Source organism: Vespa velutina, chromosome 2, assembly GCF_912470025.1.
Source record: "Vespa velutina chromosome 2, iVesVel2.1, whole genome shotgun sequence".
Lineage (NCBI taxonomy): Eukaryota > Metazoa > Arthropoda > Insecta > Hymenoptera > Vespidae > Vespa > Vespa velutina.
Window position 1 is genome coordinate 3685524 of NC_062189.1, and position 25077 is coordinate 3710600.

A 25077-nucleotide genomic window follows, 5' to 3' on the forward strand; every position below is an offset into this window, starting at 1 on the left:
TTATCGATAGAGGGCACTATATGTCGTTGAAATCTGATTGGTTGAACTTCAATAAAAGAACCAATTACATGAGCTATCAATTCGAACACTGTTGTAATATCGTCTATATCTATACGTTTGATATAACTCAATAAAGGAAGAGATCTAAAATGATAATAATTATTTGCGCAGAAGTTTCATATTACAATCTTATGAAAGAGTTGCATCTAGAGATTATTCTTTTTTATGACTAAATTTATTTGAGGAAGAAAGGGAGAAATATAGTGATAGATATCCATTTAAAGATGGCCGCACCTTCGCGGCTGGATTACTGTGTCACGTCAATTTTACGTGTCCCTTCGGGATTGCGAGAGGAGGAGTTGGTAGCTGATTAACTCGTGCGTGATACTTATATTGGTTAGAAATTAAATTCGTGTTTAAAAATGATCTGATCTTAATGATCACAAAATGAATTGTCATCAAATATTAAGCGGAGCCTGCAATGCAGGCGACCGCTGCTACGCTGTCGGTTCTGTCGAGGGAATATCTTTCACGGTAAGTTTATTACTTTATTTCCTTTAGATTCATTTTTTTTTTCTCCGACGAACGTATGTGTATATATTATACGATCTTTATGATATCGTCCTTGTAGAGATAACAATCTTATATCGTGATATTGAAGAGAAAAAAATGAATTTGACTTAACGTATATGAGAGTCAGCTGATTAGACACTTTTGTTATGGATTTATTTCCCGTGTGCATTCGGAATAAGTCAATTATTCGATATTGTACAATTTTTACGATATGATGACAATTGAATAACGTTATCCATAAATATTATACTTTGCTCTATCCCGCATTCTCGAACATTTTTCGATATTTTATATAATAAATTTATAAATATAATATATGCATCTTAGATATAGAAATATCAATTTATCTGATATTTTCTATTAAATTCAGGCATACGCTGCTGGTTGCAACATTGTCATTTTGGCTAACAATTTTGAGCGTGTACAAATTATACCAGGAGCTGTACACAACTATATTAGGATTAGTTGTTTGGACTGTAGTACGGATACAGGAAAGATTGCTGCAGCTTATGAAAATCAAGTCTGCATATTTGAGCCAACGCCATTGATACATAGTACTTGTTCACATGTGTGTATTTATTTTTTTTTTTTATGACACTTAACTTATCTCTGTAATTGATATTACATGATTAATGATATAGTATAAGATTATAAAATCTTTTATCTGTAATTTTTTTTTAGCAATTGGAATATCGTTGGGTTCAAACAGGAAGTTTACAAACAGAATCTAATATCACTTCTTTATCATGGAATTTAGAAGGAACGAGGCTATTGACAGGTGGCGAACTTTTGCAATTATGGCATCAAAATATTATGCCATTTCAAGAAGAGCATAGTAAGTTTAATGTGTATATATATATATATATATATACACAATAACAAAATTAGGAGAAAATATAAACATATTAGAGTTCTGGTTATACAATAACTCTTTAGTTTTATTTATTGATATAAAAATATTATGTACAGCTACAAAGGCAAAAGCGTTACAGTCGGAAGAAAATACTATGAGTGGAAATGATCAAAATGTTACCACACACTCTTCCCAAGATCGTGAGTTCATTCGTTTTGAGAATGAACATTAGTGTTTGCATGTGAAAATATTGCATTGTTGAAAAGCTTTGAAAATATGTCTTTATTATAAATTATTATCTATAATTAATTTTTAGATATTAGCTAATTCAATTCAATTATTTCATTTACATGAGATTATTTTCTTGCTTGAATAATGATCATGATAATATTTTTAATTTACATTTATATATTAGTTATTCTAAAATTATTACATATGCTAGTTTGTACAGTTATTTTGCATTAGTTTATATATTATTTTGTAGCAATAATTTCATATAATAAAACATTTAGTTAAATTAATTTAATAAGAGCTAGAAGCACCAATTTTTTTATATTATTTAGCATTTTGAGTAACAATAATCCAGCATGAATTACTGTAACCTTTGATACGTTATATCATCAATGTCAATGCTTTATATGCTACATATTATAACTATGAAACTGATATTGAACATATAAAGGATATTATGATTAAATATATTGTATATTTTTTTAGCTATAGTTTAGTAATATAAAACTATATAAAAGGTTTATGGAAACTTATATAAACATATATTTTGCTATAGCTGGAGCAGTGACATTCTCTATTGGAGGTGAAGCTGAAAGTCCTGGACCTGGGGATTCTAATAATGCTAATGATCCAGGTGCATGGAATTGTGTATGGAAATGCCGTACAGCTACACCAGTACATCTTATGAGATTTAGCCCAGATGGAACTTTATTCGCAACAACAGGGATGAATGACAGATTAGTCAAAATTTGGTTTGAAAATAAACAAAGTTAGTACTTTATCTGATTCTAAAATAATAATGTATATATATCAAGTAATCCAAACAACATTTATTTTTACATTTAGTTTTTCCATTGCGAAGTGTAGATCAATCAAATTTTTCTCAAACATTATCAAGTGATAGTTACAGTTTCGTATACGTAGCACATCCACGTGCTGTAACTCACTTATCATGGAGAAAAACAAGCAAATATATGCCCAAGTATGTATACTATTATAAGATAAATAAAATTTAATAAAAATCTATCTGAATCTATGTCTATCGGTATTGAACTTTAATTAAAATTTTTTTTTAATAATTAGAGGCTCAGTATCTAACATGTTGGTAACTTCATGTCGGGATAACATTTGTCGAGTGTGGACAGAAACCATACCACCTGAAATAGAAGGTTTGGCTAATATGAGTCAGTTCGAAGGTTCTGATAGACATGGACATCATGGGAAACATCGCCATCATAATATGCATAAACATAGATTTATGCAACGATTGAAACATATGAAGTATGTAGAACATATTCTTATATTAATAATAAAATGTTTAAATATTAAAATTACATGATTGAATAATATTTTCTTAATACAATTTGTTTTTTATTGGTGTTATTTTTCATGAAAAATTAGAACATGTTTTCATATTCGTCGCCATGCTAAACAACAACATCAAGCAGGCCATGCGGCACCTACTTTGCCAACTTTACCTTCAACGTATTCTGTGCATGACTTTCATAATAATTATCAAAGTTCTGGCCATTATCCAGGCATGCACTTTCACTTAGCAGCTAGCATTAATGCAGAGACTGGTATTATAAAATATTAAATATTTAAAACATGAAGATAATATTACTTTGATATAATTTACAATATATATTCATGTTATAGATATTCCATTAGTACCAAGTTTAATAACTGGAGATCCTGAAAGAGAACCAAATTTCATTTTGCATTGGCTTAATAACAAAGAAATGCATTTTACTATGCAAGCTGAAAGTATTTTACAAGAGCTTACACGAAAGGTAGTAGAAAAGGAAGAGGGATTGCAACAACAAGAAGTTGATCATATAGATCATGATTCAGAGGATGAATATACATTAAGTAAGTTATATAGCTTTTTCTTATATATATATATATATATTTGACTTAATAATTTTTTAATTTTTTATCAAACTTTTTTCATAATTAATATCCATAATACAACTTCACTTAACTACAACTTCAATTACAGAAATATATTAAATATGAATTCGTATATAGTATTATAAATATATGTATTAAGGCATAATTTTGATATTTCTGTAATAGAATTAATAAGAATTCCTTGCATGCAATATAGTTTTTCGTTAGTGAATGTGTTTATTAGGAAGCATCTTATCCTGTTATATGCTCTATGCAGAAAAAGGAAATCGATCACAAAGTGCACAGAAGCAAGGTGTTGGTGGACGATCTGCTAGTCAGGAAGATCATAGCAGTGATGAACATCATACTACACATACTACTTCCTCTCATCATAGCTTGGCTCATAGTGCACATTCTCATCAAAGTCTTAGGTATGATACAATGATTTTTTATATCATACAATGTTATAATTTTATTATAAGAATGTGTTAAATTACTTTTTTTTAACTTATATTACAGCAATACTACATCTATAAATTCTATTGCAACAGATGCAACATCTTCAATGAATCATGCACCAGATTCGTTAGATACAAAAATAGAAACATTATTAAGAGACTGGCATCATAATCCAGATTTGCTTTTCTCAATTCATCCTATAGATGGAAGCTTTTTGATATGGCATATCGAATGGCTAGATGAATATCATCCTGGTTCATTTAGACAAGCACAGATTTCATTTTCCACGCGAATACCAAATGCATTTCCTCTTGGTGATGCATCTACTATGAGCCACAATGTATCCATGTATTCTCATAATACTGGAGGACCGTTACTAAACATTCGAGAAGTTGCAAAATCTTCAACTAAACCTACAGATCGTAAGTAATTGAATAATTATAAAATATGGATCTTAATTAAGGATGTACAATATTTACACTTTGTAGTATCTTATCTATTTTATCAATCATTAAAAAATTTTTAAAGCTGCTGAAATAACAACACCATTACCAAGCCTTATCGAACAAGATGAAGAGCAATCAACATTAACTTCAAGAGCAGGACAAGAATTATTGAATAGCGTGCAACATGTTGATCAAGGTCAAAATAAAACAACTTCCACAGGTGTTAATAATGCAGAGAGTGGAAAAAATCAAGAGTTAAATCAAGTTAATGATTTATTAACTCATCCTAGCCCAATGGTATCAATGGTGTCAAAACACTCTAATGGAACATTAAATCTTTGGCAACTTACATTTGCTGATAAGACGAAATTCTCTCAGGTAAGTTTCTTTTTCTCTCACTCTCCTTTTTTTTTTTATAAAAATAAAATATTTTTTATAACACGACATTTTTTTTTTGTATTAGGTGCTAAGTATAGGTCATGCATGTAGAGCTTCTGGACATCGTTTCCGAGTAAATGACATTACTTGTCATCCTGTTCTTCCATTGTTGGTAACAACTTCACATCATAATATACCTGAGTTTTCTAATACTTGTTCTCAAAATGCAGATACTACAGAACATGTAGATCATAAGCAGGATGTGAATAAATCAAAAGATATGCCATCGGCTATATGTATAAATGTAATTTTTACTTTTAATTTTCATTAACATATATATGTATATATATACGTATGTGTGTGTGTTAATGATTATATATTTTTATATATTAGGGTTTTTGCAGTGAATTAATTCTTTGGAGAGTAGATGCTGTAGGACCTTTGTCTAAAAGTGGCGGAGTTTCTGAATTAGCACGAATTAATTCTCCAGAAATTTCTGCATTTAGTAACGTTGCCTGGATTCCAACGTTATTACCAAGCACAACATTAGGCAATTTATCTAATTCTCCTAGTGCTTGTTTTGTTGCTAGTGATGGGGAGTGTCTTAGAGTTTATCAAGCTGTCATTGATGCTAGAACTTTGTTAGCAGAAGTATCTATCAGTGAAAGAAGGAGCAGAATGATGGTCTGTAATCGATTCAAATTATTTCAATATTAACAGTTGATATAATAGAATGTTAAATCATTCTTAATTATTTCTTTTTTTGTTTTTTTTTTTTGTTTTTTTTTAGGATTCAATGGCCAGTCTCTCCACGGATATTTCATCTGATGATGGTATTAGACATTCTATACATGATAGAATAAAAATAGTCTCTCAACAATCAACAGCTAGACCAGGATGTATTATACAATTAGATGCTATCGATGATGCTACTCATGTAAGTTTTGTTCATTTAAAAAAATTTTATATTTATATTGCAATAAAATAAACGTATATTTTTATAATAATGCATTTATAATTATAACATTTGAAATTTTAGGATTGGCAAAATACTCAATTCCTTCATGTATTCCAAGAGCAATTAATTACTGGTGAAAGAAGTGATGAAAAACAATGTGGAATAGATACCTCAAGTAATGATTTAGGTCTAATGGAATCGACATTGGATGCTATGGTGGATCTTCAACAATCAGCAATTTTTGAAGAACCATTTTATATCGTGGTATTAGAAAGAACTCAACAAGGAACAACAGTACATATGTGGCGTTTAGTTATTGCATCACAACCTGAGACAACAGGTACATGTTTACACATTTATTGCAAAATATATTATAACAGTATCTTATTTACAATGTATTTATTCTTACAGGATTATCAGGATCAATGATGTATGTCCCAGATTCTCATTTAGTCCAAGATGAAGATGAGGAAGGTACACCCGGACGATCTAGTCATCAAGAAGGTAGAAGATCTCGTAGACCAAGTCAAAATGGATATAGAAGTAGACGTGAAAGTCAAGCTGAATATGATACAGCTTTCCTTCATCATCGACATAATAGCCACGTTCTTATTACAACTACGAAAGTTTGCACTCAAGAATTACCATTACCAGATGGAGTGGAGGTTTTTATTCTTATTCTTAATTTTGTCTAATAGAATATATACAATTATCTATTATCTTTTTCTTTCTCTCTCTCTCTCTCTTTCTCTTTCTCTCTATAAATAGGTAATACATGCGGCACCAGCAGCAGGCCACTTAAGTAGTTCATCTATATATCCTGCTTGTTTTGCACCATACATTATTGTAACAGCGTGCAGTGATAGTACTATACGCTTTTGGAAATGTAAAGTTACAAAAACTATACCAGACAAACTTGATTATGAATGGTGTGAATGGGAGATGGTCAGAAAAGATCAGGAATCTACAATTGATATTACCGGTATATTATTAATCACAACAAATTTTTGTACAAATTATACATATGAAAAAATCTTTCATGTTTTCTTATATCATTTTATAGGTCAACCGTTAAATATTAGTGCAGCTTATAGTGGTCGTATTGCTTGTGCTTATAAATATGGGAAATCATTTACACGACCTACAAAAAGCGATCCTGACTCAAGATATGTAAATCTTTGTGTTGCTATATATGAATGTGAAAGTACAGGTGGCAGTGAATGGATTTTAGAGGATACAATTCATTTGAAGAATATTCATTTACCTCGAATTCCAGTAGATCAACATTTAGATCTTAGCTATTTGTATGATAGTAGATTTTTACAGAAAAAACAAAGGCTTACGCAAGTTTTACAAACTCTTAGCCACGAAGACATAAGATCACCAAGGAATGGCGAAAATGGAGAAAGTACAAAATCTAACGCTGGTAAAATATATACGATAATTAATTATTTCATAATTTAAAAATACTTTTCATGTAATATCATATCATATCATCTATTTAAGGTTTGCTGGCAGTTCCTTCATTCAGTACTCTTCAATCTTTACGAAAATCAATTATAGAAAATGGTAACACGTGTCCACTGACGCAAAAACATTTAGTTCAATTGGATTGGGTATCCAAAGAAGATGGTTCTCATATATTAACAGTTGGTGTTGGATCAAAAATTATGTTGTTCACACCAGTTTGCTCTGACCTTGCACAAGCAAATATGAAAGCAATGAAAGAATCTCAAAGTAGTAACAGACCAATACTAAGAAAAACTTCATCACTAGCACAACCACAGTTTGTAGATGAAATTCGATGGATGAAATTAAGAAAGATTGAATTAACTACAGCCGATGGATTGCCACCTTTACCTATGCAAATATCATGGGTAAGAGATGGTATATTAGTTGTTGGTATGGATTCAGAGATGCATGTTTATTCACAATGGAAACCAAGTCCAAAGAAAGATTGTTTCCATTCAAATCTACAACATCAGGAATCAGATGAATTTCAAGCAAGTAGAAATTTAAGAGACGAAGATTTAAGAACCTTAGCTCAAGAAACATCGCAACGAAGATTGGCTAATGTATCATCCATGCCACATTTATCACGCGTTAGTAGTATTAATTTAACGATGCTCGATGCTAAGAAAAAACGTGGGATACAAAATGAGAATGTTAGTTTCGATTACATGCCCGATTATGGTCTTTTTGAAGCATCAAGAATAGCTTGTCCTGTATTACCGCAATATCATCCAAAACAGTTAATGGAATTGTTAAATTCTGGAAAAATTCGATGGGTTAAAGCTATTCTATCGCATTTAGTTAGATGTATAGGAAGTTCGTGTTCTTTGAGAGTTGATGATGAAAATATGGTTAAACAAAGAGGTGGATGGTCTAGATCAAGGACAATGTCAGTCAGTTACGTTGGTACAACTTCACCACTCGAACCAAGAGGTTCAACGACTCAAATACCAGAAGAACTTACTTTAGATTATGCTGAAATCACTTCTATATCACCATTACCACTTTGGACTCTCTTAATTGCAGATAAAGAAACAAATGCTGTTCAACAAAACGAAGATAAACAGGATTATAATGAATTATTTGATAGTAATTTGGAAGAAGGTGATTCATTAGATGATATGTTAGATGAAGATTATGATTGTTCACATCAAAAGGACAGACGAGCTTCAGTACCAGAAAGACAAGGAATATCTCATTTTGGTCCCAGACAGGGTAGAATGTTGTCGCGTCTTTTAACTCATACTCATTTACCTGGTCTATCTAGTCTTGATCAAATGCATCTTCTTGCATTAGCTGATACCGTATCAACATGTAATGTTGATTTTGCAGAACGTTTTGCAATAGATGCAGCTAAAAATGCAATTGCAAAGGAAAATTTAACAGGTATACCCGATGGCGAAGCAGTTTCTATGGATTCATTGGATGACTGTGGGCTCAGATTCCTTTTGGCTATGAAACATTATAATTATTTAATACGTTGTCTTCCATTGGCACAAAGAGCACAATTCCAGAAGCAAGGTATTTCATCTAATAACCTTGTATGGGCTTTTCATTCCGAGTCTGAAGAAGAATTGCTAGGATTAATTCCATCATATGCAAAGGGACAGCCCAAATGGTCTGTATTAAAAGAACTTGGTGTTGGTTGGTGGATTAGAAGTAATATTGTGTTAAAACGATGTATCGATAAGATCGCTAAAGCGGCATTTCAACAAAATCAAGATCCTTTGGACGCTGCTATTTATTATTTAGCTATGAAGAAAAAGAATTTAGTATGGGGATTATTTAGAAATAAAAAAGATGACAGAATGACCTCCTTTTTTGCAAATAACTTTACAGAAAACAGATGGAGAAAAGCAGCCTTGAAAAATGCATTTGCACTACTTGGAAAGCAAAGATTTGAACATGCTGCAGCATTCTTTTTATTAGCAGGCGCATTGAAAGATGCCATTGATGTATGCCTGGACAAATTAAATGATATTCAACTTGCAATGATTATTGCAAGACTTTACGAAGATGACACAACATCTCCACATATGAGAAGATTGCTTTATGAGGAAATTTTAGGTTGCGATAAAGATGGTCAAAATCAAGATATGAACAAATGTCATCCTGATCCTTTTCTACGAAGTATGGCACTGTGGATACTTAAAGATCATTCAGGATCTCTCAATACTTTACTTTTAACTAATGTTGGTACTATGCATCCACAATATAATGATGAATCTGACAAACCTGAGGGTGCTACAGGTGATTTTTATTTATATTTATAATTAAGTATAATTTGATGATACTTTTCCTAACTTATTTTTCATATATTACAGCAAATCCAAATGTCTTCAATTTTTATGTCTATTTACGTACACATCCATTATTAATTAGACAGTATATTGCTTCTACTGCACAAGATAAAAAGAAGGGTCATTCTGTAGTTATATCAGGATTTAGTTATGGTACAGAGGTGAAGACTCAACCAGATAAACACCTTACGTTAGAAGACAGTATTACTCCCTTAGAAAGACAATTATATTTCACTACTGCTCATGCTCATTTTAAAGCAGGCTGTCCTGCTCTTGCTCTTGAGGTTTTGTCTAAATTACCTAGTAAAGTTATGGACACAAATTGTGAAAATTCACCTAGTAAGTTTTATACTATAATGATAAATAATATCATTAAAAAAAAAAAAAAAAAAAATGAATGAAAATCTATAATTAATGATCGTTATTTAGGTCTATTGAATAGTCCAACCAAATCCAGGACACAAGATGTACAAATAGATACAGGGATTATTGTTTGGGGTGCAGAAACTAAAAAAACTTCTGATGCTCAAGGTATAAATTAATTATACATTTATAATAACAAAATATAAAGTTAAACATTGTTCGTTAGAATCGATTGCTTCTATTGATTGGGGAGCTACCAATTGGTCGCAACCTATTGTGCGAGAAACTGAAGAATTAGTGTTGAACTGGGACGATGATAATGCCGATAACGAAGATGGCGATAGTCCTCCATTAAGCATGAAACTGGATGGAAATCAAAATGGCACTGTTAATAAATTAGACAAAGAAGGTAAGGATATTTTTTTTCTTTTTCGTTATAATTTTTTAATTAATAACATTAAATATTTATTCGGAATTAATAAGACAATAAAAATATATAATATTTTAGAAGAACTTGCAAAGTCATCTGGGCAGTTAGACATTATGGCACAACAATTAAAATTTGTTGCTTGTTTAAAAATTCTCATGGAAGAATTATCAACATTAGCTACTGGTTTTGAAGTGGATGGAGGACAACTTAGGTATCAGTTGTATGTTTGGCTGGAACGAGAAGTAGATGCTTTGAGACAACTTTGTAATTATAGTGTCAATACGGATGGAGATGCGAATAATACTTCAGAATGTAATTATATAAGAAATTTTATTTTACACGTCAAAATAAAATAAATTTCAATATGTACTATATTGTAAAATCAATTTTAGATGAAGGTGGAATGGTAGATGATGTACCTCCATGTAGGGCTGGAGAACAACCAACACTGCATGAAATATTAGTTGCAGAAAAATTAGATTTTGAAGCTAAAGTACAAAGAGCTGCCAAAAGGAAGAAATGGTTGAAAGGTAATGTAATACAGTTAAATTTTATAAAATATAAATTCAAATATTTAAGAGAATATGAAAAAAAAGAAAAAGAAAATATATTTGATTATATATTTTAGCTAATGAAACATTGTTAAGAACATTATTATCATATTGTTCTCTTCACGGAGCATCCGGTGGTGGTTTAGCATCCGTGAGGATGGAATTAGTACTTCTTTTACAAGAATTACAACAGGAAAAAACTCAACAGCAATTACTTAGTCCACTTCCTTTCCCGACTACTCTTCCTTTATTAAGCGCAAGTGTTGCTTGTAATAAAACAGTTGTTGCTGATCCTGTCAGACATTTACAGGTTCGTAATAGAAAAATGATAACAGCATATTCGATATTAAATAATAGGAAAATAATGATAATTTTATTCTTTATGTTTAGTCTTTAGCACATGATATGTTACAAACATTAGTAGAATTACGAAATCCTCCAATGCCTAATAGAAATACATATTGCCGTGAAGTATTTATAATGAGAGATTTAGCAGTTGCACTTAGTGCTTGTATTTATCAATCTTTATGCGATTCCGATACTTTTGTTATGAAACATCATCAACCAGATAGGTAATATGATCTTTGTTAAATAATGACATATCTATAAATATTTTTATAATACTTAATTTTTTTTTTTTTCAGCTTCCCAGTAGTAGCAGAAATAGAAACATTTTCTGGTGGTCATTTAGTTGCTTCAAATCGTTATCATCGACGATATTCAACGGACGATGGAGTATGCATAACTACCTCACCCTCTAAGTGGCCCGGCGTTACAAATTTACGTGCTTTATTGGCACGCGAAAAAGATGAAGATACACCAAAATTAAACATTCTTCTTTGTGAAACTTTTGTAGCAACGTATATGAGTTTATTCGTTTACGCCTTATCAAGCTGTGATAGCCATATCTTATATAGACTTGTTGGCCAATGTTTTGACAATAGTACTTGGTCTTGTCTTTTTGGAGGTGGTGTTAAAAAATTATTGCGAGTAGCAAGCACGAGTAGTCAGGTTAGCATATATCTTAATATTTTTATATCATTATATTTTCAACCTGTATGTATAAATTTCAATTATTCTGTATAAATATTACAGAGTGCTAATACAAATGCTATAGAGAAAGCAGAGATTTCGAATGAAAGTCAAAGTACTACTAGTGCCATGTGGAATACTATGACATCACTGACTAAACAACGTATGAAATTAAATATGAAATTGTTAGGGCAATTCACAGGACAACAACCAAATATGAAGGAAGACAAACCAACGTACAGAGAACAATTTGTTTCACCCCAGATGAGCATGGTTTCCTATTTCCTAATGAAGGTAATACATTACTTAATTTAATTAGAACTATATATATATATTTTAAATAAAAATTATTTATATCAATTGTATTTCATCAGCCACGTATAGAGAGTGAATATGCCGATGAAATTGACTACGATTCGTCAGACTCTGCTGTATCGGACTTAGATTCTTCTGAAGATGAGGAAGACGTGTTTGATACGAATTCGAAGCCAAAGATTAAACCAAAGGACAACATAGAACATTCTAATCCAAACTCCCATAGCTGGTGCATCATGAGATTAGCAATTGTTAAAATATTGCAAAAACAATTGCAAGATTTCTTAAACGTTGCAGGCATAGAAATGCAAGGTAATTTTATTTAATATACATTGTAATTCGCGATTTTGTATTAACTTAAAATTGATATTTTTGTTACAGAATTACCTGTGAGTAGTCCATTAATTCATGGCACATTAGGTATTGTAGCACAATGGCAGGAAACTTTAAGGGAGGAATTAGAGTCAAAAGGACCGGCTCCTATAAATTATATACCAGGTTGTACACCAGATCCAGCGCCCACACCTGGAAAACCAGCTATTCATAAGTATCGTGCATTATTAGAAAAAGGAAACACGCCTTTTAAGTAAGTAAAATTAAATTAAAAAATAAATTGTATTATTAATTATCTATCCGTTTAAAATGAATAATCTTTTCGCCGTATTAGTACCCGCATGGCATCCGCAGCTCCTGCAAATCGTTTATGGTGCTACTTAGTTAGACAAGAATTGGTTCAAGATATATTTATAAGAGCAGTGTTTGGAAAAAGGAGATCGTTATCATCTATACTCGATAGCAATCAAACGGCTATTGATAATTTAAATCGAGGAGAGGATAAAGGAGGAAGCGACAGTGGTACAACAAGCGTAGCTGAGCCTGTCAGAATTATTCACAAGGAGCAAGATAGTATTAGTGCATTTTGCCTAAATCAGGTTTGTTTTAATTTATTTATTACTATGATAACATTATAATTAATTAATTTGTTTGACCAGGTGAATGGAGGATTAATGGCTTTAGCCACCCCTCGTGAAGTTCAGGAAATGAATATATCATTACTCTTAGAACTTCCATCGTGGCTAGAAGATGAATGTGAATTCGATATAATTAATTTAAGTAAACAACAGGATACAGAATCCGTACAACCAACTAGCTTCTTAGTTATACAGGTATAAATTCAATAAAGATTCATTATTTATTATCTTAGATAAAATATATATATATATGTTTGTGTGTGTTATTTGATTATTTACAGACAGCAGCTGATCGTCCATTACTTGCACAAAGTCCACAATCAAATAGTCCTCAACCTCAGTCAGGTATAGCGAGCCAGAGTGGCCGAGGTGCTAGTGTGGTGAGTTGACATTTATACTGTATAAATTGTATATGTTGTCACAGTAATCTGATTTCTATGTTTTCAAATAATCATCTTCGTATTATTATTTTTTTGTTTTTATGTTATACTAATATTATTCTGATATTCTGTGTTGTACAGGACACTAAAGTTTTTCTTTTTTTTTATCTTCCCAGTGTTTATAACATTTAGTGCCTATTTGTTTAACATTTTCAAATCTGTTTGCATTGTTGTCTATTATTTTCTTCATATAATCAAAATTCTAATGAGATTTTCTTCTGATTTTTTCAAATATTTTAATATGTATATGATTTTATGTTTAAGAGAAACAGCATTTATGCTAATATAATATAACAAATATTAAATATATAAACTCAAAGATACCAAAACTGAATATCAATCGATTGAAAAATGTTGTGCTCCTTTGCATCTGTGTTAATGTATATAAATCAATTAATGTTTGTATCCTCTATAACAAATAAGTCTACTTTTACTGGCACCATAATTTTTTAAGAAACTAAGAGATTAATTTATATTTAAAACAGAATATAATGGTGGATGCAGTTAATTTGTAAATTGCAATGGCTGCAGATAGTAAAAAGAAAAAAAGAAATAGTAGTAACAATAATAATAATAATAATGTTGATATTATTATTTTAAACTAGATCATATATATATATATATATATATATATATATATATATATATATATATATATATATATATTGTCTAATAAAAACTATTAAAATTGATAGATATTTTTTTTTTTTTAAATATATACAAATATTTCATTTTTTATGCAAAACTATTAATCCAGGTTGTTCCTTGAATTTATAAATAGTAAAAATTAAGCAGTTTCTCTTAGCTAATTTATATTGTACAAGTATATTGATAAAGCAGATATAAATTTCTGTAATGCACTTAGTGGCTTTATTTTTTATTTGTTTGTCTCTTATCATATGCAATGCACATATTTGCAATTAAATTCTTTGTATCACAAATATTTTAGCACATAAGTGATACTATTATTATCTTTTATTAAGTAACATTATAACTTTAACTTTACGTGATCATGTATTTAAATGGTATTTTTTGTCTCGATTATTTAAGTATTGTGGAGTCATAAATAAGAAAAATAAAAAACATATAAGTTATTTTATCCATTGCATGGAATGTCAAGAATTAATTTGCACAGTGCCTTATTAATTAGGGCACGGCTATATGCAAGGCTTGCTCGTTTTAAAAGGTATTTATTTAAGTTTTGCAAAAAAAAAAAAATGTAATATTTGAATCAAACCAAATAACATATCTATTGAAACTATCAATAAATATTTTGCTACTATTTCTTTTTTTTTTCTTCTTTCTTTTTTTAAGAGTTATAATATAAATGAAAAGTTCATTATATTTTTAAGTTTTTTTCTATATTTGTTTTTCTCAAAATATCCCAATATTAAAATAAAATTACGAGTCAAGCCTTGGGAGCCATGAATGTGACATATTGGGTCGGGGTAGCACAAGTGGTGACAGAGACAATGTTGCTTGTTCAATGCTTGCCTAACATCTAACTTGGTCTGCGTCACTGACCTGGTGGCTCATTCGCTCGCTCAGATGAAGGGGATGCCTGCTTTTCCTGGCTCCCACGACCTGCGTTTCTGTCAGTTTGTTGCTGATAGGAGCAAACACTTGTTGCAGCCGGTGAGATAACGATCAAACAGACCCTAGCCTGTCCTAGTGCCAGTTTCATGTTCAATTTCTTGCCTGCTAATGCAGCCTGCTCTGGCTTGTAACATCTCGAGAATAGATCAAAATATATATTTTTAAAGATTATTTTAATAAATATATATCATTGTTATAGAGACAAGTAATTTCTTATAAAAAATTTTAAATGAGAATTTATATAGAATTATTGATTTTACAAACCAGATATAAAGAAATTACATTGAATTTTATAGTTCAGTGGTAAGGCATGATTATATTAACATTTGATCATTGTGTTTTGTGAATATCACAGATTAGATGTTGAGCACAATTTTTAAAGTGATGAAATGATATTTGTAATATTCTGTTAAAGCATGATTTTAGAAATATGTATAGTAATTTACGAATTCTAGTTATGTATAGGACATTAATTTTATTTATTTTTTCTTGATATCACAGTATGTAAAAAATATATTTCATGTACAAAGTTCAACTGTAATGATAGTGATATTCAGTTGATGGAGCTTGGAGCATAGATATCATTAATTAGCTATCTAAACAAATTCATGGCTTTTGTATAAAGTATATAAACTCTAATTAAATATATGCTGCAAATGAGTGTGCATTGCATGTTGCAGCATTGTATATGTATAACTCGACACGAACAAATGTTTGTTATCAACATAGATTCTGTATAAAACGTGTTAAACTGATGTCGCATTCATATTTGTTTCACATATTTAGATCACAATTAGATTCATACATTAAACTTTAGTGTCATATCAGAACAAATTTTTTTTTTTAAGTATTACAATAAATATCAATGTATAAAACGTACATACATACAAAACACACAAAATATTCAGTTTAAATAATGTTCAAAGAAAAAACAACTCATTAAATTTTTAATTTACCGTACTTTACATTTTGCTATGTATTGCATATTATCTGAAAAAGTTTCAAGCATGTTCTACATAGATCAAGTAATTTGATGAACAAATAATTGCTATATTTTTTTGCATTGAAATAAGGAAATATCTGTTATATTCATTCTTGCTAAGCATTACTGCGTTGTTATATTTATTTACGAATATAAATTGTGTATTTTTTATAATTAATATATGCTCTTGTTTAACATTATTTTATTTTATTACAACAGATTTTGAAGCATAAAATCGATGGTATCAGAAGGATTTCGTCTCATCCACTTTTACCACTGTGCAAGTATTTTATAATAAATGATTATAGATTTTATGATTAGTAAAAAATATTCATTAACAATTTATATATTATTGATTTTAGACTTAACTGGATCGCAAGATGGATCAGTCTCGTTATGGGAATGGGGTCATCAAACAGCTGTTGCAACACCAAGACCACCAGGTACATTTGCTAAAGTTACTCGCGTTCGTTTTTCTCAACATGGTAACAAATTCGGAGTGGCTGACTCCGATGGACACTTAAGTTTATTCCAAGTGGCTTGTAGAGAAGGAACAGCACGTCCATTTTTTGTAAGTTTCTTTGATGAAAATGTTAGTATAATTAAGCGATAAATCGATTATGTTATATTAATCTCAAAATTGTATTTTTTATTTAGAATTATCAGTGCCATAGTAAAGTAACAGCTGATTTCGTCTTTCTTGGAGCATGCAGTCTCATAGCTACCGCAGGTCATGGTTCCGAAGGACGCAATGTTGCGCTTTGGGATACATTACTACCACAAAATAAATCTCTCATACAAGGTATATAAACAACAATTTTATTGAAAAGGTACATGCATTCTTTCATTAATTATTTAACTTATTAGGTTTTACGTGTCACGAGCAAGGAGCTAGTTCTCTTGTATTGGCACCACAGCATCAATTATTGATAAGTGGTGGTAAAAAAGGAGATATCAATATATTCGATGTGCGACAAAGACAACAACGTCATAGATTCCAAGCACATGAATCTGCTATAAAATGTTTAGCTTTGGATCCACATGAGGAATTCTTTGTTAGCGGTGCTGGTGATGGAGATATTAAAGTAAACAAATTAAACTTAATATGTGATTCAGTTTATATAATAAAACTGAATATAAATATGTACAATTGATTATTATTATAGATATGGGGATTAACCGTCCATTGTCTTCTACACTCTTTTCCTGCAGAACATCCTCGATCTAGTTTTTTCAAAAACATTGGACAGGTATATTGTAAATTGTTTTAAAGAATTTATTATGAAGGACGATATTTATATGTTTTATTTCAGGGTGTTACACAATTACACGTAGACTCAGCAGGACGTTTATTTTCATGTGGAGCAGATGGTTCAATGAAAGTTCGTCAGTTGCCAGAGCGTGACTGCGTTGTTCACACATTATATTAGAAAATATACATTAAAAACTTGTGCTTCACAAATAGGTAAAACTATGCAAAATTTGTTTATGCTTTATGAGGAATAGAGTGGACCATTAAAGATAACTGCATATGTTATCTTATATTACACACGCGGGCAATATATCTCTATTTGAGTCAGCAACATATATCATTGCCAATATATTACACCTCTGTTCATATGACCTGATATATGCAAGTGAATTGGGAATGCTGTATCAAAAATACAGCTATATAAAATATATGTATTAAAAAATAACAGTCTGATCTTTAGAGACATTATGCTAGTATTGAGAAATGATTTCTTCAGAAAGTTCCATAAAAATATAATCCCTAAGTATAATATATATATATATACATATATATATATATATATGTGTGTATATATATATATACATATATATACACAAATTTATAATTTTGCAATATACGCACACATGTTGATAGTGTGGCACAGTGTTTTAACAAATTAATATGTGTTATAGAAAATAGTTCACAATATGAAAAAATGAAATGTATTCCATATGGAATCATATAGTGTTGCCTAAAACCAAGGTTCTAGAATCTAATTACAAGAAATTATAATTTTAGTTAGATCAGAAATTAGCTAGTTTTCAGCTTTGTTGTAATATCTTTGGTATAATTTGCTATACCTTTAAAACAGTGTATTTTCGCCAAAGTGTATATATCATATGATAAAACGTAATTTATTATTAACAATCATTCCTTTCTCATATGAAAGTAAACTTATTGATTGATTGAATCTGTAATCTATACGAATCACAATATTTTAATGTAAGATATAATTCTGTGGAAATAGTTCTATTCAAAAGAGAAGAATTCTTTTGAATTACAAAACCTAAGCAATCATTTCCTGCAGAATGTATAGCTATCAAGTATACAATCAATTGTACATTATTCATATGAACATTGTTTATAATTACATGGAATGCGCATTTTCCAATATAAATTTTTTTTCTTTATTTAGACAAAATTAATTGTTGATGTCTTTTGTCTGTAATACATTATAAAATGAAAAACTATTATTATATTCGTTATAGTAGTGATTAAGTAGAAAGTAATTTGTGTAAAAAAATCTCACATAAGAGAAATAATCTATTAAATGATGGTAATAATGGATGATAATAATGATGATGATAATGATGATGATAATGGTAGTGACGATGGAACATAAATTTCCAAGAAACATGAAACGTGCAACTACAATTTTGAGTAGATAATACTAAAAGTCTTTAAAGGCTGAAAAGTGAAATAATCTAAATAAGTTCATTGAGATGAATGTTATTTATTCTCTGGAACGGATTATGCAGGTTCCTATCATTGAACACTTAACCTAATTTCATACACAATAAGCTGCGTTAAAAAAAGTAATACAAATAAAATCATTAAACCAATGTAAAATTAATTATTACTGACACATCTATTTCAGTCTTATATATATATATAGATATATATATATATATATATATATATATCTTATTGAATGTACACTAATATTTGCGATTTGTTATTGTTATTACATTAAAGCAAAAGCATATATTACGGCCATAATCACATATATATATATAAATTTACCTTTAATATATAAAAATTATTATGTGTTCCTGAAAGGAATTATAATCAATTATTCGTTAAAAAAAAAATTCTGATATTTCATTAACTTAAACTTTCTTGTACATGATTCGTTGTACGAAAGTAATTCATTGTCAAAAAAAAAAAAAAAAAAGTATATAAACATTAGAAATGTCCTGCTTCTTTTATTATTGCGTGTATCATATACATTACGTTCTATGATTTTATTTAGCTTTCGAATGTATACGTTGTATATTAATATATTAAATAACATAATTATATGAGTTACTATATAGACAATCGTTATTAGAATGTTGCTAATGTTACATTGTAACATGTGAATAATCCAAAAAGTCAAAAGTAGTTTGTTAATGATTTTAAATGTTTTCAAATGTATTACATTATTTGACTTAGGGCATATTTTTAAATAATTAACGTATACAGTAATAATCAAATGCTACAGTCTCTTGTTGCTAAATGGTACAGTTACAATTAACTTGTATGTGACTTTTTGAGCAAAAATAAAAAATAACTTTACCTTTTATAAGTTTTATAATTAATCACGAACTCATCAAAAAAATGGTACGTATACAAAATGTTTCACAATAATTAAAAAAAAAAAAAAAAAAAAAAAAAAAAAAAAAACTTCCACAAAAAATTATTTTGCTTTATTCTTATATATATATACATATATAGATACTTCAAAATAGTATAATATATTAATATTTAAACAATAATACGTTTATTTTGATATTTCATAATTTAAAACAAATGTTAAATATAAAATAAATCTAAATTAATATTTAAATAGGGATAAATTTTAAACGCGCGGTCATTATTTGTTTACGTAAACAAAAATAAACTTTTCACTGACTTTGATTGTTATTGGATCAGTTTTTTTTTTTTTGTTTTTCGACAATTAAAGATCGAAGTAGTCTCTTTTCAAATGGGTAAGCTTAAATAAATCACACTTCCTATTATTTTAAAAATATTATATATTATTTGATTACTATTTCTAAAGGTTCAATGAAAGAATACTTTTTTCGTCAGCATTTAATTTCGTCAGATTATCTATAATAGAATTGTATAAAAAAAAAAAAAAAAAAAAAAGATTTTAGATGAAACAAAATAATAGCTTTAGTGTTTCTCCAAAGCCAACGTTAGTAATTCATTCATCGGATTTAATAGTATGCGTGGATCTTCAATCAATCCTGCACCGACCATTGCACTCATGAACAACTGGAATATTGATTTAAAAAAAAAATATGTAAATAAATAAAATTATGCAAATACATATATATATATATATATAGTTTCAAATTATATTCGATAATTGTCACATACTTGTTGTATCAGAAGATCCGCAAGTTTTGAATCATTTTTCGTTAATTGACAAAGTTTTTTAATTAATGGATGAGACGGATTAATTTCAAATCTCGGTTGAAGAATATTGTAGCGAGTTTCTTCGTTTAATTGATGACTCTGCGTGCGTATAAAATGCCTCGCACTAGCCATATCCTGAACGGTGACTACACAAGGATGTGATTCAAGGCGATTCGTCATTTTAACTTCATAAGCCTTTTTCTTCAGAAGATTTTGCATGTAACTTACGAGACTATCCATTTGTTCCTTATCAATAATACCTATAAAAAGAGAAAAAAGAAAAATATATGAAATTATAAAACATTTGAAAAAATTGAATACACAGAAACTATATACAAACCAAAATTTTCTGTTTTAGTGGCGTCGCTATTATCTCTCATCTCTTTTTCAACTGACACTAAATTATGAGAATTAAATTGTCTTAGATGCATCAAAACTAATTCATCATAAGGTTCATAACAAAATAAAACTTCAAGATTTCGTTTTTTAAGAGATTCGTAATACGGTGATTGTTCCGCTAATGTACGACTAGAAATATAAATTGTTTCAAAATAAAATAATCGTTTGGAGAAAATTCATAGAAATGATAAAAATAATAATTCTTACCTAGGTGCTGACAAATAGTATATATATTTTTGATCTTGAGCAAAACGGCTACAATATTGTGGAAGACTAATTAGCTCTCCTGGAGAAGTTGCAGATGATTCGAATCTTAATAATTTTCCTATATCTTCCTGTAAATACATTGATTATTAGAACGTACGATATAAAAGAAATATATGAGTAATATAAATGTTGAAAAAATTACTTTCTCTGATTGCTCATTGCTAGTAACAATACCCTCTTTTAAAAATAATCCATATTCTTTATAAAATTTATTATAATCCTCAACTTGTTTTACAGATCGATCTTGCAAAAACTTCAATATACGAGCCGTAAGTACGTTGCGTAATTTTCTGCAAAAATTAAAAATATTATTTTACGATGTATTCACATTTAATAAGGATTAAAAAAATATGATTTTGAATAATCTTACCCAATCAAAATACTATTTTGTAACAATTCGCGACTTAAATTAAGAGGAATGTCTTCCGAATCAACAACACCTTTTACAAAACGTAACCATTTAGGTAAAAGATTTTCCGCTTTATTTTTAATTAAAATTTTTCGACTGTACAATGATACTCCTCCAGCTGTGTCTTTAGCTAAATCAAATAGACCTGGCTTTTCTTCCGGAAAATATAATAATGCTTTTATACTCAATGGTACGTCGGTCGTATAATGTAATATGAATCTTGGAGTATCAAAACAGTTTCCAATAAATCGGTAAAACTCTGTGTGTTGTAGAGGCGTAATATCTTTTGGGTCAAGCATCCACAGAGGCTAAAAAATTCAATTTTATTAATATAGTATAGCAACATATAATAAATTAAATATAAATATATTTATATTAATATTTATACAATACCTGTATTGTATTAGCTCTTTGACCATTAACATAAATAGGACTGCCTACAAAATTACTGTACTTTGTGATAATACCTAAAGGAAAAGAGAAATTGTAATTAATATAATATACAAGAGGGAAAAAAAAACTAAAATATTAATTATTTTTAAGAAAGCTTACCTTTAATTACACTTTCATCACAAAATTCACGAGAGTCAGGTTTTAAATGTATGACAATTTTAGTACCTGGTTGCACACCTTCTGCTTGTGATATTTCAAAAGATCCAGATCTATCCAACAATTTTAACACACCTTTAGTTCTTTTATATTATATTACAATCATAATGGAAAATATTGAATCATGATTTACCCGTCAGATGACCAACAAAAACCGTCAGCATCATTTGCATAAGATTTAGTATAAACTTCAACTTTGTCTGCTACCATGAATGCACTATAAAAACCAACTCCAAATTGTCCAATAATTTTAGATGGATCTCCTTCATTTTGCTTATCTTTGATTTGTTCCAAGAATGCCTATAGTAAAATAGGTTAGGTGAAAACGTTGCTGTTATTTATTTATTAAATATTAAATAAGATATATCGACATACTTTGGAACCAGAACGAGCAATTGTTCCTAAATTGGATATTAATTCTTCATGTGTCATACCAATTCCTGTATCTTGAATAGTTAATATACGATTTTGTTTATCAGTAGCAATGTGAATTTCTAAATTTCTATCACCAGTTACTTCACCAACTTCAGTGTTACTTAGTCTGAGGTATCTTAATTTTTCCAAAGCATCACTGGCATTAGATATCAATTCACGAACAAATACCTATAAATATATAATATAATTATGATTTATGATAAAATTATAAAGAAAAAAAAAAATATTTTTAAAACAATTAACAACCTCTTTATCAGAATACAATGATTTTGCAACGATCTGCAATAACATCTGAGTCTCTGACTGAAAGTCATGTTTAGCTTTTTCTCCTGGAAAAAAAAGAAAAAAAAAAAAAAAAAAAGAAAAAATTATCGAATATAAGAATTAAAATTGTCAATTGAATTTTATTTATTCTTATTAAAATTACCTGTAACTTTTTCTGTATCTTGTATTATATTATGATATTCAGTCGAAGACTGAGTTGCTGTTTGTGATGACAAACAACGTATATGATTACCGGGAATTACTGTGAAATAAAACCAAAGTAAAATATTGTGAAAATTATATTATTATTACATACATTATGAAATATAGAAAAATAATAAAATGAGCAATTAAAGTATTTAATATTACAGTATATAATATTTATTAAGAACAATTAACTTTGTAATGACGACATAACCAAATAATCGAAATCATCATATTATAGAAATATAAAGATGATATTAATGGAAAAATAAATTACCGGCAAGTTGTCTACATGTTCGTTCAATGATCGTTCTTTCGACATTATAAGTTATTCGTTTAGGAAACAATTTTCCTAATTTTATCGCATGCCGAAGCCGAAAGGACGCCGCCATCTTTAAAACCTTTCCAGATTCTACTAGAAATATTGCTGATTGCGTACAAATGATAAATTCTAATTCAATACGTCATTTGTTCTCAGCCAATCAAGACTAAATATCACATAAATCAAAAGTTCCTATATTAAATGACTGTAAAAATTTAATGGATAACATAAAATTTTATTTGTTCATATTTTTATATAGATATTTAAAAAATGTTTCTTACAAATATTTCGTAGACGAAATTTTATAACTGAAAAAGTACAAATCAAATTGAGAAAACTTGACATATTTAATTATCTTTATTTTATCCGTTAAATATCATTTAAGCGATCGAAAAAACGTGAATATTATTAAAATGGATAAAACATTTTGTATCGTGATTAATAGAATTTTATGATTATTTCAATCTTTCTTCAGATATAATGCAAATACGACTACTTATGCTTTGCTATTCTTTCGACATATAAATTTTTATTAAGTTGGCGACCCTAGGTTTATGGCTGAGGTCAATGCGCTTGAAAATCTCTGTCTCGACTAGGCACGCGCACGAATTGATCGTCTTCGTTGAAAGAATTGCGAGCCATATCAGAGACTGTGCATTCCTTTTATACATTTACCGATGCACCGCATTGCGTCAGACATACACATTCAGATTTTGCATAAACTTTAATATTAATCTATACATTTTCTTACAAATTGGATAATCATAAATGAATTTCGTCATAAATTTGTATACACATCTTGATATTAGATATATGGACGTACATACATATATTTTTTATAATATAAATATATAAATAATCGGGATTTATTAAGAATTAATATTCTATAATTAATAATCAATAATCCGTGTATATATATATATATATATATATATATATATATATATATATATATATAGAAAAAAAATATTTAAATATATTATAAAATTAATGTTATAATTATTAATTAGATTATAATTGATAATATAAAATTTGGTCGGTTTAAGATAAGGGAAATACAAAAAGAGGCATTGGTATACTATATGGTATATAAATTTTTTTATTATTATTATCTGTATAATATATTTGAAACAATATTATTCTACAACATTGCATAAAAATATACAAAGACATGAAAAAATGTCTTGACTCTCATTCGATAAAACATGTTCATGAATTTATCAACGTTGCACCGTCATCGATAATTCGCAAATGAATTCAACTAAATGAGAATATTATCCGATTTTGTTATTTGCGAAACATTTTATTACAGTTATATCAACCTTTTTTGAAAGACCATTTGGAAAAATGGAGAATTATAATAACATAAATTTTGTTCGAAACACTTGAAATTTCTTTTTTTTTTTTCTTTTTTTTTTTTACGATAATATCTAATAGTGTTGTAAATCGTGCATCGTATAAAATAAGATTA

General features: G+C 29.0%; 2 protein-coding genes across 5 annotated transcripts; one reads left to right on the top strand and one right to left on the bottom strand.

Annotated features, from left to right (window-relative positions):
- The first annotated feature begins 80 nt into the window (after window positions 1–80).
- On the top strand, window positions 81–19858 carry LOC124957612 (dmX-like protein 2). Of its 4 annotated transcripts, none has more exons than XM_047514650.1 (41): window positions 81–534; window positions 944–1141; window positions 1255–1408; window positions 1543–1626; window positions 2214–2426; window positions 2504–2639; window positions 2741–2938; window positions 3059–3237; window positions 3317–3529; window positions 3795–3981; window positions 4070–4431; window positions 4538–4833; window positions 4919–5137; window positions 5227–5517; window positions 5624–5770; window positions 5873–6131; window positions 6203–6456; window positions 6560–6773; window positions 6855–7217; window positions 7298–9553; window positions 9628–9942; window positions 10033–10134; window positions 10193–10375; window positions 10475–10708; window positions 10789–10926; window positions 11025–11257; window positions 11338–11519; window positions 11592–11958; window positions 12043–12273; window positions 12354–12606; window positions 12676–12880; window positions 12962–13226; window positions 13287–13460; window positions 13547–13645; window positions 15254–15340; window positions 16503–16563; window positions 16646–16854; window positions 16941–17085; window positions 17151–17368; window positions 17450–17533; window positions 17597–19858. In XM_047514650.1, the coding sequence occupies exons 1-41, from the start codon at window positions 448–450 to the stop codon at window positions 17711–17713; spliced, it is 10212 nt and encodes a 3403-aa protein (XP_047370606.1). In that variant the 5' UTR covers window positions 81–447; the 3' UTR covers window positions 17714–19858. The 4 variants fall into 4 exon arrangements, with proteins under 4 accessions (XP_047370606.1, XP_047370607.1, XP_047370608.1 ...); XM_047514651.1 differs by having other exon boundaries at window positions 10478–10708; XM_047514652.1 differs by having other exon boundaries at window positions 3828–3981.
- Window positions 19859–20386: 528 nt separating this feature from the next.
- On the bottom strand, window positions 20387–24444 carry LOC124957615 (heat shock protein 75 kDa, mitochondrial). Its single transcript, XM_047514662.1, has 13 exons — window positions 23562–24444; window positions 23244–23342; window positions 23063–23145; window positions 22757–22984; window positions 22515–22681; window positions 22325–22434; window positions 22166–22239; window positions 21734–22080; window positions 21506–21653; window positions 21304–21431; window positions 21038–21225; window positions 20659–20957; window positions 20387–20553 (listed from the first exon to the last, which is right to left on the bottom strand). The coding sequence occupies exons 1-13, from the start codon at window positions 23674–23676 to the stop codon at window positions 20452–20454; spliced, it is 2088 nt and encodes a 695-aa protein (XP_047370618.1). The 5' UTR covers window positions 23677–24444; the 3' UTR covers window positions 20387–20451.
- Window positions 24445–25077: the final 633 nt, after the last annotated feature.

Bases quoted from the DNA above. Each gene is read 5' to 3' on its own strand.
- LOC124957612 (XM_047514650.1), top strand. From the start codon at position 448: ATGAATTGTCATCAAATATTAAGCGGAGCCTGCAATGCAGGCGACCGC. The intron at 11,520-11,591 runs GTAATATGATCT...TTTTTTTTTCAG, and splicing joins AAACATCATCAACCAGATAG to CTTCCCAGTAGTAGCAGAAA. The intron at 17,534-17,596 runs GTATATTGTAAA...GTTTTATTTCAG, and splicing joins TTTTCAAAAACATTGGACAG to GGTGTTACACAATTACACGT.
- LOC124957615 (XM_047514662.1), bottom strand. From the start codon at position 23,676: ATGGCGGCGTCCTTTCGGCTTCGGCATGCGATAAAATTAGGAAAATTG. The intron at 22,081-22,165 runs GTATTGTATAAA...TGAATTTTTTAG, and splicing joins AAAGAGCTAATACAATACAG to CCTCTGTGGATGCTTGACCC. The intron at 21,654-21,733 runs GTAAGATTATTC...TAATTTTTGCAG, and splicing joins CAAAATAGTATTTTGATTGG to AAAATTACGCAACGTACTTA.